The sequence below is a fragment of the Nesoenas mayeri genome (assembly GCF_963082525.1).
Source record: "Nesoenas mayeri genome assembly, chromosome: 1".
In the NCBI taxonomy this organism is placed as follows: Eukaryota; Metazoa; Chordata; class Aves; order Columbiformes; family Columbidae; genus Nesoenas; species Nesoenas mayeri.
The window spans coordinates 158,317,015-158,338,064 of NC_137541.1; the positions used below are offsets into that span (position 1 = coordinate 158,317,015).

The following is a 21,050-nucleotide window of genomic DNA, read 5'->3' on the forward strand; positions in this document are numbered from 1 at the left end:
TAGTAACTGTGGTGTTGTATTTTTCTTCATTTAAATTCTTTGTAAAAACATTAACCTGACAAATCCACCACCACATATTTTTTTTGAGGACTAAAAATATCAGTTATAAAAGCAGCTGCAGATAACACAGAGCACGCAAACGGTGTGCTTGTAATTCAAGTTGCCAAGTTCCTTCACTGCTCTGCGCTCCTACAGGCTACATTCCTCAAAATTAGGTAACTCCCTGGAATTCAACCACGCTTGATAGTTGGGATCCTCTGCCTGGTGGAGCCCAGGACTCAAAGAAACCACCTATTGCACCCAAGCCCTTTGCTACACATGAGCAGGACACCCCCGTGCCTGAGGCCTCTCGATAGCATTAAAACCATTAGGGGACGTTACCCGATATTCATGTTTCTAACTGCCAATATTTCACAGGAATGCAGGAAGAAAGTGGGAAAATAAAAACAAAAAGCCACAAACCAACCAAACAACAAACCAAAATACCCCAAAACACCCAAGACAAAACTTGAGGGAAAAGTTCCTCCCGTTCTTGGACATCTCAGCAGAATCACTGCAACTTTGCAGTCGTTAAAATACGAAACCAACCAACAAACCGACCAAACGCTTTACAATCTCCTTTTGAAGACAGAAGTCAGACATCTACCTCTCCTAACAAAAGCTTTCGTTTTTAATGCCAAGTTTATTCAACAATTTATTCCATAAACTGCTCAGCTCCATTGTCAAGAAGTTTCAAGTTCCTTTCCCCCTTCCCATTGGTGAGCTAATCCAGACCTTTCCTCTTCTACTGGCTAGAATCTTTCTTCCAATTTCAGTTTTCATTTATTCATCATTAATGAGATAACATATATAATAATTATCCTTTAGCTTCTTCTAAAGAGATCAGTTCACCTTATCTCCTCTAAACCTTTGCTGTGCAAAGCTGATGTAACAGTACTTGACTATTTCTATTCTACCCGCCTGCTGCAATATACAATATAAAATTTCTTTAGTCAGGCATTCACTATATACTGCCCTCAAAGAAGCAATTACTGCAGACCATCAAAGAATTATTCAGCTTATAGCACTACAAAGATACATATTTTTGAAACTCCAATTCCTTGCCATTTATTTAATATATGATTAGCATGCTGTCATTCATGAGGGCCTAAGTATGGAGACACAGATGAAATCATAGAAATTGCTGACCAAACCCTGCACCACAATTGACAGGGACAACTATTTATCATTAATGTCAACTAGATATTGCAGAGTTTCTGAACAGTTTATAAGAAGCAGAGGCTCCCAGTAAATCCCATACTGAACTAAATCTAGCACAGCCACTGGAGTGAGGCAGAAGACATATGGAGGCATGAGGAAATGGTGAAAGGACTCAGATGGAGAAGTATTTTGTGGAGGAGGTACAGTTCAACAGCTGTATTGAAATTTTTAGTGTCCCAAGTTCATTTAATTTGGGTGTTTAATCTCTAGTTCTTCAACTAGATTAAGCCAGCACATTCTATTTGGCCTGTGCAGTTACCATGACTCACTGGTGAGTCATCACTTACTGTGCCTCTAACTCAGGCCACTTGAGAAATCGTGTTTGTCCACAAAAAAAGACAGGATTCAGCTATGGGTTAGTTCTAGACACCTGACCTGTTTCCCAAGAAATTGAGTTAGTTTTGGAAGGAAGGGCAGTTTTGCAGTTAACAAACTGGCAGGCTGGATTCAATTTCTGGTTGATCCATAAACACTCTGTGTAATTCAGAAGTCATTTCATACCTTGGGTAGTAGCTCTCTAGCTATGGAATTGTAAAGCTAAAACCAGTACCATTTGTAAACTGCTCAAATAGAGTAGGGACTAAGTAAGCAGACAGAAAATAAATCATCATAGGCATCATAACATACTGGTCAAAATATTAACTTCATTGCTTTGATGTCACCAAATCCACAGCAACAAATTAGTATATTAATTTACACGTTGCTCTCCTGCATGCCAAAGCAAACCAGTAAGCTTTTTTACACAAATGGTAAAACCAAACATTTATCAGTTTTTGACACAAGCCATTTCTTGGTTTGAATGTTCAAATCCTGGGACAGTCAAGCAGATATTAGAGAAACAGCAGCTGTGTAAGAACAAAAAACCAGATAGCTAAAAGGATAAATAGCAAGTGAAAAAATGCAACCTGTATCAGTTCACTCAAGCAATTAACATCACATCATGTTGTACTGGTAGCTAATACATCAGTGTGACTCAAAAGGGACAATCTAGTAATGTATCTTAATCAAAGGAAGATAATATTTTATCAGATCAGAGCAGGAAACACACTGGCATCATTTTATAATGGTAGGATTATTCTGAAAGAAACATTTCCTTTATGATGTAGGTGCAGTACTAATATTAGCCCTTGAGCAAAGACTACTACATGCCTGTAAATCTCAAATTTTACCATTTCTACTACATAATTTTGCTGCTGGAGAGGGAACACATTGCAGTATTACTCTGTGTACATATGAAGCAAGTTCACTGTGACATTTTCTTTAAAACACTCTTCAGTTCTCATTACTTCATTTAAAGAGATGCTACTCTGTGACAATCTGAATAATTAAAAAATAATTCAAAACCAAGAAAGGAAAAAGTCGGGAATAAGACCAGTAAATTCTCTCAAAGACTTTCTGCATCTGACGTTAGAAGATAAACACCCCATAAAAACTGAGGGGCTGAAAGTCCTAGATTGAGCCCTTCAGCTCCCTGGCATTGAAGGGGAATCAAGCCATGTCTGCGCTGGGGGTTCAGGACCAGAAAAATCAGCGTACAGTGCCAACTAAATGCTCCAAGTAGGCACAGAAAGCAGCTCACAAGGCTCTACTTCATTCTGCTATAGCAAAACCCACTTCTCATAAGGCAAGGTACATTTAGTAAAGTTCAACTTTGTCACTAGATCTGCATTTACTTTAGGCTTTCTGGTGAGATGGCCGTGTTAGGTGAGATGGTATCTCTGCACACCTCCAGCAAACCCTTGTGCTGTGAACACAGCTCTCGCGTTGCCAAAGAGCCAGTCCACCCCCGGCACAGGTCGGACCCGCCAAAACCAGCATCATTGTTCCTACTTCTTTAAAATCAGGCCACTAAATGAGGCTGCTTTACAGATAAATAGTCCTTTGCAGTCACGAAGGATCAGTATGAGTTTTCAGGGAAAATCCCAGGTAGCTCTCAACCACAGCCTCTAACAGCAAACAAACAGGACTTTCCATCTATCTCTGATCTCCAAAACCCTCTTAACAAACACACAATTTAACTCTTCAATCAACGTCCTTTAGCCAGAAAAAAAGGTTATTCCAGCAACAGGTTACCTCACAATTTGACATCCCATTCCCTTCCCGTTCCCTGACCATCCATTCTTATCAATATCATTTTAGGGGAACCAGATTTGTGTTTTAAAAATCTGTAATGTATTTACCTTACATGTGTATAATCATTATTATTGCTATCTTAGCTCAAAATGCAGTAAACAGCTTACAAAGGCACACATCCTCATTAATCTCCGAAACCTCCGGAGTTCTTCAACTCCCTCATATATATTCAAAGAGCATTTCTGTAAAGCCTCATCATTACGACGCTAAACAGTGCTGGGAATGTACACGGGCTGTCGAGATGCCTGTTTTTACACAGCACCTCAGTATGCTCAGTTCTGAGGTTTTCTTGTGCTGTGTCAGATCTGATCGGTAAGAAGCAGTTCTAAAGAGCGTACTGATCACACAGCTCTTTGCTGTGAACTAAATTTAAGCTATTTTACAATGCAAATGGCATATAAACAAAGTTTAAACTCAGGAATTTCAGTCGGTCAACAATTAGTCAAGTAAACCCCTGGGTAAAGTCCCTTCTATGAAAGTCAGTAATGCATAACTTCGGAGGGGAGATGGGAGGGTAGTTTCTGATTACGTTCTTTGAACAGACTAATTGTAAAGGGATTAAAAATAGATGCTTTCACATCCTATAAAACAGTAGGCAGCAAATCAAGACCAGCATACAACAAGGGTTTTTTTTTTAAGCACTTGAAAAAATCTACCCCTCCCACAAAAGACTCACGTAATCACTCTTGAAAACAATGTGCAAGAGTAAACTTTCGCAGTCAAGCCATCCTGCTAATGCCCTTAACTGCTCAGAGGATCCAAGAAGCCACAGATATGTAAGTACAGAAAGCACTAACTTTTTTTTTTCACTGCAACAGAGAACAATTCCAGAAAGATTATTTATCTTCTGCATTATACTGAATATTTTCATGCGGCAGGAAGGATAAATAATCTTTGGGTGGAAAAGACAAGGCTCGTGGAAGACAAGTCTGTGGTATTTTATGCTGATATATTAATATTCTGCCACTTAATTTTTATTTAAAGGATTTCTTGACCCACAGCATCAACAAGTTATTTCAAGTCTTTTCTTATAATACAGCCTTTGACAATCACAGGGAAATGTTTGATACTGCATTAGCTTAGACAATTTTTTTAGTAATAGTAACTAGAACTATACTAATGCAGAAATAACTACCGGACAAGTAGTAAGCGGAGCACTGCAGCTCTTAAGCCATTCACTGAACCTCGCAGAATAATCTTAATAGTTGGAGAAAGCCTTAAAATGAATCTGTGCTATAGCTGTGAATGCACAGCTTGCTGCATCACATATGCTCCTTGTCTCCTTATCTATGGAACAGCCCTCATTATCAGCTCAAGAGCTCCTGGGTCACTCTTCTCACATCTAAATATTGCAAGAGAATATTTTAAGAATTCAAAGTTTTATGAGCTAAATCCTCTTTTACCTTCTGACACGTATTTCTGTCAAAGTTTTTAGAAGGAATTCTTTTTCTCAATCACAGTCACCAAGTATCTTTTTCCCAATTATTGATCTCCATACCACAAAGTTAAAAAAGTATTACACATGATATGATTTTTATCCATCTTCCCAATTCAAAAAGATCTATTTTTCATATTATACTGGCAAAAAATATAGGTTGTTTAATAGATGAGAACTCACCTGTAATTTAGCTTAAAATAATACTGACGGTATGCATGCCTTTGAGCACAGAATACGAGAGTTCTGTCTAATGTTCTCATGGCTCCTCTTGAAGAGAGATGAGTGGACTGAAAAATTACCTGTCAATTAGTCTTTAAGAGCTCAAATCTATCTTTCTGCTTGAAAGGCTGAGGAGTATGTATACATGTAACGAATAATAAATTAAGGTAAAGTTATGACATTGCAATCCCTAAAATTCAAGACTGTATAGGTTCCATATCGCCCAGAAAAAAAAATAGTAATACAAAAGGTGTGCACTTTTTAGGCTCTCTCCTTTTTACGTTTAGAATACTAAGGCAAGGAACCTGAAGGGAAGTTAATCATCTCACCACCAGCACGGCTCTTCACATTAACACACATCTTTGGCAGGGATGATTTATGTCAGATTGTTCTCACACTCTTCATAGGACAGATCACATTTGGAAACAGAGATCCAACAGATAAGAGCAAGACATGTACTCTTCAAATGACTTCCACTTTTTCTTTAGTTATGCAGCATTTCAACTCAACCTCTTTATTTCCATTTCACTGACTGCAGCTTCTACTAGTTTTGGGCACCAAATATAACTGTCACACAACTTTGCAAAGTACACAGCAATAGATAAAAGCAGGACCATAAAGATCCTACAGTGTGTGCATCTGCAAATTCTGTTAAGCACTTAAATAAAATTGTAATTCTTCATAGCCATCAGCAAGAGAATTTACTTCACGAAATGCACACTTTGGGTTCTCTGATATGTGGCATACAAATTTGGCTTTAGTGCTCCAACAAATTCAGGTCTCTATCAAGGAAGAATAAAAGCACTTGCCTAGAAACTGTCTCACCAAAATTAGCTGTGGGTTACGGCCTGAGGATTCAGTTTTCAGATCATCAGGCTCACTCTTTGTAATTTAGGACACAAAACTTGGTGGCTTTTGAAAAAAGGTAAATTAACGTAAAGCATTAAAAGTGTATGGGTGTTAAAGTATTAGAAAGAAACAGGAAGCTTCAAGACACGCCTGTCTCTTGCCTCAGCTTTTGTTAAACCACGTGTAGTTCCCAAGCTGCCAATGCATACACATAGATATATGTAGATTAGCTATACATTCTTTGTATATTAACAAAGCATCCTACTATGCAACTTAGCAAGCATATGTTTTAACAGACATAGCTTAGTGGAATCAAGCTTTTTTCTCAAACAGAGAAAACACTCTACAATGAAGATTACTTGTATGGTAAATTAGACATTCAAACAGTGAATATGATGGCCAACAGAAAACAATTTATTTCAGAGATTAAGGAAAAAAACTAAACCTGCACAAGCACAGCACTGTGTATTTCCCATCTTCTACTGTTTTTAAACTCTGTAGGACATACACAGCTTACACCTATAGAGGACTGTAAGCTCAGTAAATCCACAGGTCGGGCATTGCAGGGCAAGAGAAGTCTCTTTCCCAAACATTCTTTTACAATCACTTATGTTCCTTATGCATACATAAACAACATTATTCCCCAATACTGTTTGTTAAAGAAATATTGTCCATCTCAAAGTGACTGAACCATATTATGTATTGAGTCAGGAGAGATCTTTCTAATGATCTGCCGTGCCTTTCCAAGAATTTAATTAGCATCCCTCTTAAATTAGCTACTGGACAGATGGACCGGGGATTCATCTCCAAAGAATGAAAATTATGAAGACAGACAAATCACACATAGGATTACAATACACAGTTGAAGCCTTCTGCATGTTCCTTGTTCTGCTGAAAACACAGATGGTGCTCCTTCAGCAAAAGCAGGAGATGAGGACAAGAAGAAAACTCATTTAGCACAGAGAGAGCTTTGTATCACTGCTTGCACAGAATCCAAACCCGTGTAATCAAAGTTTACAACACTGCAATTGCTGGCTCAAAGCTTAAGCCTATGCTTGTTAATAGATGTATGTAACACTACTATACTACATATAAAGCTTGTCATACATGAACATCTCTATGAACCAGGGCTTTGGATTATGTAGCACATCCAGACTGGAGCCACCGATCTGTTCATCAAACACCTTTTGCAGTAGGGACTCTGCTCTGAGCTGGGCTATTGCATACTGCAGTATAAAGGTAAAACACATTAATAATGCCAGCCAAATGCTTCCACAGAAAACCAGTCTCCTAAACCAGCTTATTTTCCTGCCTTGATGAGATTACAAAATTGGCTTAGAAAGGCACCTACACAGATTTCAGACATGCCAGATTTTGTAAGCAGCTTGACATGGTACTGTATTTTTTTCCCTGAGTGGATGCCATGGCTATCAAATACCAGGAAAGTGCAGGGAACAGAGTAAAAGCTTGGTGAGCTAACAAATACTATAAAGTAATTGGCTAAAGAAAACCTTTTTTTTTTTTTCCACCATTGGTGGTCAGAAAACAAATACAACGCTGAGACTTAAAAATAGCAAGTGAGGGAACAATAAAGAACAACCTGCACTGCTTGCAAACCTGGGCATAATATTACAACTAATTTAAAACTCTCCCAGGAGTAAGGTCCTGCCAGGTGGAAGCAGAGAGCAATGACTATGCCCCTAGAGTGGAGATATCCTGGGACACAGTGAATCTGAGGAGGGCTCTGGCATCACAGTGAACTAACTTCACAAGCTCCCAGTGCGATGCTACACAATTTTATCTCAGATACCTCATGAACTGAGCAGAAAAAGCAGGGACGTAGTGGTGAGCATGCTCACTCACACCAGTGCCAAGAAGCATCTGAAGCCCCATCTCCTGTGTGGGACTAAGCTGGGCTTAGAACAGACATCATGAGACTATGTTGCCTTGTGGTGAGAAATTTGCTTTAAATTGCTAAAACCATTAGATTGTATAAAGGGGAAAGGCTCAAGAAAAAAAATGTGAGACATTCACGTTTTTTAATATGGAGGTTGATTGACCAAAAACTACAGTACAAATGGCTAATTCACTTTCTCTTCTCCAAATCAAGATCAAACAGCACTTTGGAAAATTTGCTTTAAATGAAAAGTTGGTGGAATTCATACACAAATAACTAAAATAATAATATAACCTGGGTCATACAGCAGGTCACATTAAAAGAGTAAGTGTTCTGGGTCACTGACTATTGTGTGTCTGCAGACTCAGAAAACAAAAACCTGAACAACCTTTACCATACTTATTATGAAGACAGCAATTTTACTTTATGCCAAAATTCTGCATGCCAAAAAACCTGGCAATGTTTTCTAAAATTATTAACTTGGTAAGGTAAATTAATATTTTTGTTTGGTTTTTTTTCAAGTATATACTTCAAAATAGTACAAATAACGAACTTGGAAGGCTGATGGGGAGGGGTATTTAATCCAACAACCTAGAAGAGCGAACATTTTGGTAGTGATTCTGGAGGTTAGCTCCAGTGGTACATCTGGATTCAGGACAGTAACTGGCCACCTTCTCATAAGGTATTCAGGCACACAGATCATTAAAATCAGCAGGAATCAAGTCCAGCTAGTCTAAGGTTTGCAGCAGTAAAAAAGTAACATCCTCCATTTTTTGCTTCAAGAATGTAAAACACACAAAAAGTACGCAAAAATTGGTCTGCTGTTGTTTTTTTCACAGACATTGCGTGGAGGATATCATATGCTGTGAATGCTGATCACTAAGGATTGCTGCCAAGAAATAAACAGCAACCTGACACAAGGAATAGGATAAAACAAACAAAAAAACCCAACAGAAGTCTTGTCTTACTTAATAGTCTAGACACGTTTTAGGAAGAAAGTATTTTTTAAAATGCGGTTCTGTTCTAGATTGACAAGAAAAGGTGAAATACCCGCTGAGGGAAATGGAGTTCATCCAACAACAACAAGAGCTCAGATGTACAAAGAAGTTACCATAGCTCAGGTGATGCGCATTAAGTTGTCACATGGTAGCAACTTTATCATCTGTTCAGGCCCCAAACGGGATATAGTACCTCCGTTTATTTTTTTGTCAAATATACACAAGTAATATAGCACCTAGATACCATGGTGACTGCTCAAAAACAGGCCCATACATACCCACATATAGAGAAAATACTAATGCTCGCTCAGAGTATTATAAAATGTGCTCCCTACATTAACAGCCAAAATATTTTGGGGCTAAGAGAGGATCAAAAAGAGCACTTTCCCTTCCCAGGACTGACTCCCAGCGCAGGCAGAAGAGCCTGCTGCCATCCTCTGTCAAGGAGCACAGCTTAGCTACACTACACACTGCCCTGGAGACCCATGAGTTGTGGTCCTCCAGCTTTCTTCTCATCCCTCTGTGGCCAGTTCATCCTGCTATGGACCTGCACCCTGTGTATGTCCATGCTAACACTGTGGGTAGGCACAAACTCCCAGCTAGGACGCCTTGTCAATATAGCCATGGTTTTATGCGAGGGTGAGCATCCTATTTTGAGCAACAACAGGCTCTGGATTAATTTAATTCATTAAAGATCCGACTTCATGGCACAAAATTAGGTAACATGCATTTTATAAAATTCTACTCTCAATGTAGAAAAAATAGCATTTCACTGAAATTACAGAATTTTCCCTAAACCGTAGTTAAACGTGTTTGTATAACAGATATTCTACATTTTACAAACATTAATAGAAAAATAAATGAATGGACATGACAACTATGCATGTTATTTATGAACCAAAACTATCACAACTATTCAGTGAAAATAAAATTATGCAGTTATTATGCTGTATCTAGTTACTGCAACAGACCTGTTTACCATAAATCTCAGATTATTCTTCTTCACATACGCTTAAGAAATTATTTTAGCTAAATTTTAAGGAAGACATGAGTAGAGGATAGATATCATGCTGAGAGTGTGAACAAGTAAGCAGAAGCATTTAAATAAGAGAAACAAAACAAAATACCTCACTGACCTTTATCCAGGTGCCTACACAAACCCACACCATTTTTTGCAAAAAGCAATCTGTTACACTTACGTAAAACAAGAGCCATCCTACACACTTCTATAAGGGAAAAGATGAAACAGGAGGAAAGTATACCAGAACTATCCTCAGGGTAATAATGACTGTACTAATCAATCATCAAACACACTAACGCCAAGATACTGTGACCAATGTGGAATTAACCAATATAAAATTCCAGACATTCTTAAATGTGCACTACAGCTGGAGTTGCTATTTTACTAGTTTAATTCCCTTCCTCAAACCGCAAAATTCCCACTTCAGACTTGATATCCAACCCTGAATGCAGTATCTCCACCTCCTGACACATGGTACATACTTCATGGGTACCTAAGAATAAGAACATTTTTCATCCATCAGTTGGAAATCACTCACCTGTCTTTTCCACTGCCTGTGCCACACAGCAAACGTAGACTTAATATACTATCTGGATGCTAAATTTCTTCCTTAAACATATAATATATAATTCATTTATGTATTTTAATACATATAATCCACTATCTGCAGGTTTACTGTTAACAGAGAACCTTATGCATCCCTGCTAACTTGGCCAGAAATCTGATCAGACTGGCTTATAATACAGTACAAGTTGCAGGTCATGTTAATTGTGAAGAACCTGAAGTAAGTAGGACAATCTCCTCAAAACATGAAAGAAGATCCTAACCTTTTAATGCTTTCACGAGTTAAGAAAAGGCGAATAAGCACTTTCTGAAATGTGTAGCTTAAAACCCTTCAGAGGTATTTTCCAGAGAGAATTCTTTAAGGTACAACAGGCTACAAGTTGTTTGTAAATATTGTGTGTTGAAAGGCAGATCCTCACAAATAACCTAGATATTTTAAATAAAGGGACCAGATAAGACTTAAAACTCAGGTTACAATAGCTTTTATCTCCGTAGAGTATTTTGCATTAGAGCAGAAGTAACCTTCATTTGCCTGCTGTTTTAATCCATAAACGTTGCCTCTAAGAGGCACCACTCTGCAGAAGAGCTACTCAAGGACTAACATCAGATGCCGGATCCTTTCTGACATTTATGCTTCCACTACACAACTGCCAGGTAACAACACACCTAAGAAACCTTTTGCACTGGAAGCAATATCAAAAGTCGGTTCCATTTCTCAAATTCTGGTGGATCATTTTTTACATTTTAGGTCCCCCAATCCCCTCCACTTTGCAGCTCTTCCATGCTACTTCTGACTGTGCAGGTCAAACAATTTCTCAAATCTACTAAACAGACAACGTGTGAAATATTTCAGCTGGGTTATCTCTCTTTTGCAGCACCACTAAAGAGTGACTAAGGTAGCAATCTTAAGAATTTATGTATGTAACAATATTTGAAATAGATTCCAAAAGCCAATTCTTAAAACTAGTAATAAACAAGCTGAATTACTGTAATGCCAATATGATAAGAAAGCTGAAGAAAATCAGTTTCTCAAAGCAAGTTTAACCATTACAACATGAATTGTTTGGAAAAAAACCTCCCTAAAAATTAACTGAAACACATCTGCTTGCCTGACCCTTGGGGACCGCATATGATACTTTATCATGTGGTTTCTTCAGACTCCTTTTTCCCCTCAGATTGCTTTAAATGGTCTCTCACCTCCTGACCATCTATAGACTTCACTTTCCAAACACATTACACCCCTGGTTTGTTATTTTGCCCCCTGTCTGATATCTTTCAGGAGAGAAGGAACTAGGATCAAACAGAAAGGCCAAAAAGGGCCATATTTTGTTTGTTCGTTTTTGGAAGGAGCTTGAAAATTATTTCACCATAATGAAGTTTCATTTCAGTTTTTACGATCTTGCTTTTTGCAACAGAGGTCGGCCGTTGTTATGCAGGAGAAGTTTATCTACTTTTATGACAAAATGTTCCCTTTTTTTTTTTCATGTTAGGTCTACTGAGCTTCCTGCAATAACAGTGGTTACAGACATGGACACTTTCACAGCTTCTCAGGCAAATACTTCCACCTGCGACTTATATGAGCACAAAGACACAGCACAGATCCTCCTGCCTGTCTTCTACAGCTCCATCTTAATTCTTGGGGTGCTTGGAAACACCATTGCCCTCACCGTCATTTTTAAAAACAGAAAGAAAATCAACTCCACTACCCTCTATTCAACAAACCTCGTCTTCTCCGACCTCCTGTTCTGCATTGCCCTGCCGACGAGGATAATCTACTACGCCTTGGGTTTCCACTGGCCCTTCGGAGAAGCTTTATGTCGAATAACCGCGCTCTTGTTCTACATCAACACCTACGCAGGTGTGAACTTCATGACATGCCTGAGCATCGACAGGTTTTTCGCTGTTGTCCACCCCTTCCGATACAAGATCCGAAGGATTAAGTACGCCAAAGGCATTTGTGTCTTCATCTGGTTTCTTGTATTTAGTCAGACTTTCCCATTGCTTATACAACCCATGTCACAGGAAGAAGGAGAAAGGACTACGTGTATGGAATATCCAAACTTTGAAAAAATACCACATTTACCATTTATACTTCTTGCTGCCTGTTTAGTAGGGTACCTCATTCCCCTGGGGATTATATTATTTTGTTACTCACAAATTAGCTGCAAACTTTTTCAAACAGCTAAGGAAAATCCACTGACTGAAAAATCAGGGATAAACAAAAAAGCCATCAATACAATCATATTTGTAATTATAGTGTTCATCATCTGCTTTACCCCTTATCATGTTGCAATCATACAACACATGATTAGGAAGCTTCAGAACGAACCCTCGTGCACTGAAACCAAAATTTTCCAGAAGTCACTCCATTTTACCGTGTTTCTGATGAATTTTAACTGCTGCCTAGATCCCTTCATCTATTTCTTTGCATGCAAAGGATACAAGAGAACTGTAATGAAAATACTGAGACGACAAGTGAGCGTATCAATTTCAAGCGCTGTCAGGTCACATCACGAAGAAAGCTCACGCGACGTGGGAGAAACACAGATGACGGTACTTGCAAAATCTTCCAATGGAAAGCTACCTGAAAAATAAAGTCTGCGGTACGCCGCAGTGGAGCAAGCTTAAAAATCCACGGTCCACAGTAAAAACTCTGAGTGCTCCCTGTACAGCAGCTTAAGTAAGATTCTGTTCCTCAGGATGTCAGGAAATCAAAGACAGATGTTGCATAGAAACAGAATTGTCACGGGGCAGCAGGAAAAATCAGCATTATAATTTCCTAGCTGTATCATTTTGACTGATCTCATTATTTTTTTCCAGGAAAGACGCACCACTGTGAAGGTTCAAATTCCACATTGCACATGCGTATGCCTGGATGTTATTAGCTCAAGCAAAGACTTGATTCACATTTTAACTGGGTGTCTGAGAAAGGATTAAACAAAAATAGCTTACAGTTCAGACTGACTAAAACTAGAACATCTGAAAATTGCAGGACCTCTCACTGAGCTCCAACAACAGCCATGGCTTTGTTAGCCAAATCATACAAGCAAAGGAATCAAACTTTGAGATAAAATGGACAATTTCTGTACACATTTGACTATCACAAGTGCTTACAGACCTCTGTAGGTGAAACTGCATTTTACAGTATTTGGAGCACGAATGTCTTATTGTGCAAGTTACGTAAATAACATTGCCAAATGTAACAGGCAAAAAGTTAATGAACTGTTTCGTTCTCCCCAACACTGAGTATCTCCCACATGTTAAATCACTCATCTTTGCAAAGTGTATTATCTCTTTATTCGTCTTCCTAAAGGAGAACTTTTCTTTCTAGTGTGTATTGTAAAAAGTCTCTAATCTAGTTGTATATAAATTATTTATAAACACAAAAAATAAGTTGGAGACTGTAATATGAAAACTGTACCATTTCAGTTAAAAAAGCAGTGATACAGGTTCTCAGAAGTCAGACATGAACACAAGACAAACGTTTTAGAAACAGGAATAAGTGTTCACCGTTGACGTCACCAAAAAAGTAATTTAATGGGTTAATTCCGCTGGTGTGAGATGGCCACCTCTTGTTAACTGTTTACCCAAGAGACTAATAAATGAGAACAGTGGGATCAGCTGGGAAAGAACAACCTTTCCCATCACGCCTTCATGCAACGTATCTGGGATCCTTTTGGGCACACCAAAACTGGGCCAGCAAAGACGCCAGATGACTTAAACACATCCTGCTGGAATCAGCTCAATACCGGTTGAGTTTCCAGGATGCAAGCCCTGGGTTCCTGCTGTCGTGCCCTTCCGTCGTGTGTCTGTTTCCTTCCCTACTTTATTCCCAGCCCCGCTGTCTTTTGTCTTCTATCTTGTTAATACGCCTTCACCTGCCAACACAACTTGGTAATTGCACCATGAGGCTGTGATGGAAAAGGAAGATTAAAGAGTGCCTGATAATTACTGGTAAAAGCTATGCCAGATGTCAGAATAAACGTTATTCATTGCAGCTGTATATCTCTGGCACTGAGGTTGTACTGAAGTCAAACAAACGTAGTTACATTTGTCATCTTTGCAATGCCTTCCTTCCTCACGTGTTGACCTCCGCCTACCTACAAACATAGAAGGGTCATATCTGAACAGCAGTACGGAAACATTAAATTCACGATTACTTTCTTGTGGGAAAGAAAATGCAAAATACCCTGGTTTTCATACCACTTAAGATTGTCAAAATTGAGTTTCTAATACAAAAGACACTATGCAGCTACAGGAAAACAGAGTAAGAAAACTAATTTTTAACAAAAGTTCTACTTAAATCTCTATGCTATAGCAGTTCTGTTCTTGTTGGCTTTTTAATAAACTATTTTAAAATATTATTTAAGAAATTGCCCTATTGGAGTAAACAAGTAACTTGATAAAACCATGGACAGACCACTCATGAATACCTAGAAACTGTAGAAATAAAATATATGTATTATTAATATCACACCAGTACAAGCTCATTTTATTCTACTATTGTATTTTTTTTTATATGTGTTTCATCTAACTGCAATTATAAAACCTTAAAGGCAAAAATTATTTTTGATATTTGTCTGTAAAATACAACTCAAATATATATTACAGCACCACATAATGCAGATATCTACTGTCTTTTAAGTGGAAACAAACTGAGGATCTGTATTAGAAAAATCTTTCTCTATCCCTGTTTTCTCACATTAACATTTCTGTTATTTTAAAATTTAGACTTTGTTTTTAAATCACATCAACATTCTCAAACAGCTAACTTCACATCAAAATACTGCATTTGGTCTAATGAGCCTGTTGGTCCAGTTAGATACGGGTTTGAGAAAAGATATTTTTTTTACTCCTTATTGTGATGTTTCTCAAATGTTGAAGAAACCAATAAATTAAAAACCTTTAAAAGCTAAGATAAGCTCAGTTTCCTGACAAGAGTTCTAAAGGCACAGACACACAGTGACAATTTATAGCTGCAACAGCTGATGCTGCTGCTTCCCCTCACTCCTTGTCAGCATGAACTCACTGCCCATGCACTCTCATATCAGAAGAGCCTCTTCTCTCTCTGCTTATTTGAAACTGTCAGAAGTCATTGTGATGGTGGTCTCAGTTGACGGGGGACACTGCATTGAAGTTTAGAGAACATCTGTCCTGCTTCTTCTCCCAGCTGTGCTGTGGGCCTGGTAAGAACCACCAGAGACACAGTAACAAGCTGCTGCATGGGAGCAAAGGAGAGCAGTAATACTGAAAATATGCAGGTGTTCGCCAACAACTGATTTTCTTCAAGATACTCTTATCCATTCATCCCGCTGGTACTCTTCCCCCAGTGCTGTTTGTTGGAGCATTTTTTTGATAGCAGTTACCTGCAGTGGTACACCTCAGGTCCCTCTCCTCCTACATGCTGCACAGACACAAATAAAGTGGGTTAAGCCACACCTGGTATCTCTTTTCCCCTCTGACACTGACTATATAGAATTATAGAATCATTTTGGCTGGAAAAGACCCTTAAGACCATCAAGTCCAAATATAACCTAACTCAACCTAAACTGTGTCCCTAAGAACCTCATCTACACGTCTTTTAAACACCTCCAGGAATGGTGACTCAACCACTTCCCTGGGCAGCCTGTTCCAATGCTTCACAACCCTTTCTGTGAAGAAATTTTCCTAATATCCAATCTCAGCCTTCCCTGGAGCAAGTTGAGGTCATTTCCTCTTGTCCTATCACTTGTTATTTGGGAGAAGAGACCAACCCCCTCCATGTTACAACCTCCTTTCAGGTAGTTGTAGAGGGTGATAAGGTCTCCCCTCAGCCTCCTTTTCTCCAGGCTAAACAGCCCCAATTCCCTCAGCTGCTCCTCATCAGACTTGTGCTCCAGACCCTATTCCAGCTTTGTTGCCCTTCTCTGAACTCTCTCTAGTACTTATACAACAAATTTACAGTATAACAAATGTGTCTGTCTTAAAAGAAATGAGCATGCCACACCATGCAACATGTGGCCAAAACAGTATGAGCTTTGCAAAAGAAAACGAGATACATCCTAGGAAAGGCCTCCTTCTACATAAAAGGCTGGGAAATGGTCATACAGACCAGGAGCTCACTCACCCTTTTCACAATTAAATAAAACAACAGATAAGTAGCAGCTGGTTCAAATGGCTTGCTCATCATGAAGATCTGACTTAAGTTCTTTAGAGAAATTGTGTCTCTGTTTGGAGGGTGAAGTCCAGTTAGCATCTCATGACAAAACAACAGATTACCTTTTAATTCTACACTTTGGAGGATAGGTCTAGAGCAGCTCCTAAGAGGACTCCAACGAGACTAAGTGTCCACTGCTGACATTTCTCTCAAATCTTATCTGGTAGGGAATGTGACAAGGGCGCATAGAAATAGAAATCATGGTAGGGGGTCAAATGGTATATTTTGGCTGTCTCTGTTTAAGTCCCGAAAAGAAAGCTGTATAGACACCTGTTGTAGAACACATGACCAAGTGAAGGTGCATCATGTGAAAAATCCCCAACAGATGCACACTTCCAGCAAAAGAACATGGCTTGTGTTCACCTTTTCTTTCACTGAGAATGCAAAACTAAGGACTACCACTGCAAGTCCTCAGACGGGTTCCCTCAGCCACCTTGAGCCTGAAGGTGTTGAAGCCTAATTGGAAGTGTGGAGATAAAGAACACTATCTCCTGTGGCTTAGAGTCCCAGCAGAAGAAGACAGGTATTCCCCAAGGTATTGCTGCCTGACTCTTTTGGCTCTGACCCTGAAAGCTCTGCAGATGAGGAACCTGTCAGCAACATGATCATCTCCAAGCAAAAGACAGTGACTGTCTGAAATGGCAAACATGCTACCACAAATAATGCAATTCCTGAAGGTGGTTAATGAGTCCTCTTAAACCAGCAAGGCCACTAGCATAAAGAAAAAAATGGAGATTTTTTTTGTTTTAACAGATGTTACATTAAGAATTAACATTGTTCTGAAATTCAAAAGCTTTCAGGTAAGCAAGGAATGAAAAGACTCCAAGAAAATGATGAGACAACCTGCAACATAAGAAAAATAGGGGGCGAAAGAGAAGGAGAAGAAAAACTTCACATTACACGACCAGTTTTGGAGGAACTGAAAAGCAGCAACATTCTCTGCCTCTTCTATTTCCATGTCTGTGGTACAGAGCAGGGGAAGAACTCAAGACAAACTAAGGTTTGTGTCTTAGCAGCATCCCACTGTGCTGGCTCAACACAGACACGGTCAACGGACACCGAGAATCACTAGAAAAACATCAAATTCATCTGAGTAAAATATTTCCTAATACGTTCTTGGCTAAGCTGCAGACTAAGGCTATGGTAGGAAATGCTCAGACATATTTCCTCATTTTTTCCCCCTCTGAATATTCTCTTGGCTTTCTGCAATGTCTGACTCCAGAATTCTGAGGCAGATGTCTCATCTTGTACATGGCAGTCCTCAGTCAATTTTTCTTCTATCAGCCTGTTTGGTCCCTTTTTGAACTGAAAATGTCTGTGCCTGCAGCATCTTGCCGCAAGAAGTTCCACAGCCTAACTAACACCCATGGTGTGTGGAGCCGTTTTCTTGTGACACCTGTTAGTTTCATTTGAAGTGTCAGGGTTCAGGAGTGAACACAGTCACTCCCTATTTACTCCGTCCATACTACTCGTGATTTAACAGACCTATATCAAGTCCTCTTCCTTCAAGCCATCTGCTCTCTTCTCCTACGAACAGTCAAATCGAAGCTGTTCACCACTTCATCCAAATTAGAGAGGCAGGGAAGAAGGTAAGTGCAAAGGAAGAATGGAAATCCAACTGTGTTTGAGCTGGGTGGAAGAAAATAACAGGGTATCTCTATACGTGGGGGATCCACAGCGTACTGGTCTGCTTTTCCTACCACAGTAGCATACAGGAAAGTCTCAAAATGAGGATCTTGCCCCATAGCTGCCAAGTTTGGATAAACTTGCTCAGACGCCTTAAATAAAGAAGAACAGGACCTCAATGGGCTGGAAAAATGGGCTCACAGGCACCTCGTGAAGTTCAGCAAAGTCAAATGCAAAGCCCTTCACCTGAGACGGAATAACCCCACAGAACAGGGTAGGCTGGGCATTGCCAAAAAAAGGTCCGGGCTCTGGTGGACAAGTCCAAGAGGAGTCAGTAGTGTGACCTCACAGCCAAACATATACAGGACCATGTTTGAAAGAACACTGAGGGAAACAATCTTTCCCCTCCATTCAGTACTTGTGAGATCATACCTGGAGTCCTGTACCCAGTTTTGGGCTTCCCAGTACATGAAAGATACCAACATACTGCAACAAGTCCAGCAGAAGGCCATCAAAAGCGATGAAGATGCTGCAGCACATGCTCTTCGAGGAGAGGGTGAGAGCTCAGGCAAGACTGAGAGGGGATGTTACCAATGCCTTCAACTGCCTACTAGGAAGGGGTACAGAAAAGATGGCAACACACAGTAATGGGCACAAGCTGCAGCAAGGAACAATTAAACATTAGGAAGCATTCTTTCACCATGAGGTTAGTCAGACTTTGTGAAAGGTTGCACAGAAAGGTTGGGAAATCTTTGTCCTTAGAGATACTCAGCACTTGACTGGACACAGCCCTAATTAAATTGCCACTACCAGCACTGGACAACACATTCTCCAGAGGCTCCTTTCAACCTGCATCCTTCTATGACTAACAAATTTGGTCAAATCTTTAAGCTAGAGAAGAAAGAAATATGAAACTCAATGGCCTTGCAGTAATTTATTTAACTTGCAGCAAATTATTTAACTTTAAAATCTTCTATCACTGTCCTCTACTTAAGCCCTTATCAAAATGCTGTCATTAGCATCCTCCTAAAATAGAGGTCAAGACATGGCCTAGATTTCTTTCCAAAAAGCTATATTCATTTTCCCTCAGTGCAAAATACGAGTTTCTCCTCTTCCTCTTTTCTTTTCCTCAGTTATGACAGATGTTGTGCAAAGTGCTAAACTAAAAAAGCAAGTTTTGCACCTGTTCTGAAGGCAGCAACATTTGTGGTTATCCTATCCCCTCTAGAAAAGTATACATTATCTTATACCATGCACAAAGAGAGCTATGTTCCTCCCTCTAATAAGCTAGACTTAGCAGTTTCATCCTTCCTGTGGCACGTAACTTTCGAGGGAAGTTGTGGTTAGTTAGCAGAAGGCACTCCAAGGCAGCCTACTTTAAATATAGAGATGCTGAAAACTGATTATTCTCAACTTATTAGCCTACAAAAGAGCCAGATAGTGTTTTATCAGCAGCTGCTGCTACTAAGGGACTAAGAACTTAATGAAACCTTAATATCACGATTTCTAAGTATGGAAAGTTACAGTAATTCTGTCTAGAAGTGACTGTGACAGATCATCGTACCCAGTTGGACAGGAAGAGATGAAGCACCCCTGTCAGCTGCATGTGTGAGGCATTTTTGACAAAAAGAGACAACTGGAGACTCCTGAAGTTATGAGACTAAAGGCGACTTCAGGACAATTCTCCTCCTTTGGCCTTCAAAAAATATTATAAATACATGTATTCATGACGCCAGCTACTCAAAACCCCAAAAACACCCCAACACCCATCAGAATCTTACTCCTTCACTCAGACAGGGGCAAACCCATCTGGACAAGCTTCTAGGACACATACATAATAATGTTCTTTATGCTAAAAGAGGGATAGAGGGCAAAGCTTCACATTCATATCCCTGATACTTAACAACATCTCATGGATTTCTCCTAGTGGCTTTGTTCTAGACAAACACTGACATAAATTATCAGACAGGACACCTAGATATAGACCTGCAAGAAGGTAATACATTGTATATCACTATTACAAATGTGAACTGGAAGAAAGTGTCTCAGTTTTGTTGAGAGGACGAAAAATCAAGCCATCCAAATTTACTGGCATAAGAGATTAATTTCATTAAACGAAGGATCTTTCATCTTTAACTGCTCTTAACCCACAAGCTAGAGCAGCAGCTCTAAAATTAGCATGCTCAGATACCACTGAGCACTGGCAAGCAGAACTGGTGACCACAAACATTGGGGATGACTGCAGAACAAGCAGCCTCCAGTTCTGGGCACAGCCGGGCCATCTCTTCACCTCTCCTTGATTTTCTGCTGCACTGGTTCCAGCCATTTGGCCAGCACCTGCATCCCATGCCCTTGGTTAGGAGGAGTTCCTCCATCTGCCAGGAGAGCTGCCTATAGCTAGGCAAATCTACAAAGGCCAAGCTCATGGCTGAGGACAACTAGGTGAGGACCACCGGAGACTGAGAGCCCAGGGTCAGGGAAATGCCTCCAGTTGTCTGAACTGATTTTACCGCTTACATTAAAGGCCTCTTTACATTTCCTCCAATCTTCCACTGCATGTGGAAGCTGATTTTGGAAAAAGTAATTCCCCTGGTTACAGCCCTGCCTTCCTAATGCTGTGATTGCTGATGGTGTAGAGACACCATACAGCTCAGCATCTCCGTTTAAGCAGCCAAACACCACTGCTATCATATAGCCCCTTTGCAGTGCTTCTTGTGCTGCAAATTGCAAATTCCTGCTGAAATAACATGATTAATTATGTGAATTTTAATTAAAAATGCCCATAAAGATTGATTCTTGGAACGGATATCAATAAAGAGTTAGCACTGTAACGTATTTTAACTACAGAG

General features: G+C 39.6%; 2 protein-coding genes across 2 annotated transcripts in view; one reads left to right on the top strand and one right to left on the bottom strand.

Annotated features, from left to right (window-relative positions):
- The window catches only part of UBAC2 (UBA domain containing 2), a 90,371-nt gene that overhangs the window by 40,903 nt on the left and 28,418 nt on the right, over nucleotides 1-21,050 (bottom strand). The gene's annotated exons all lie outside the window — the stretch shown is intronic.
- On the top strand, nucleotides 4,129-12,974 carry LOC308052782 (G-protein coupled receptor 183-like; the record flags this gene model as incomplete). The annotated part of the gene is made up of 2 exons (XM_080363414.1): nucleotides 4,129-4,169; nucleotides 11,870-12,974. 2 exons carry the CDS (start codon nucleotides 4,129-4,131, stop codon nucleotides 12,972-12,974), a joined length of 1,146 nt encoding a protein of 381 aa, XP_080219540.1.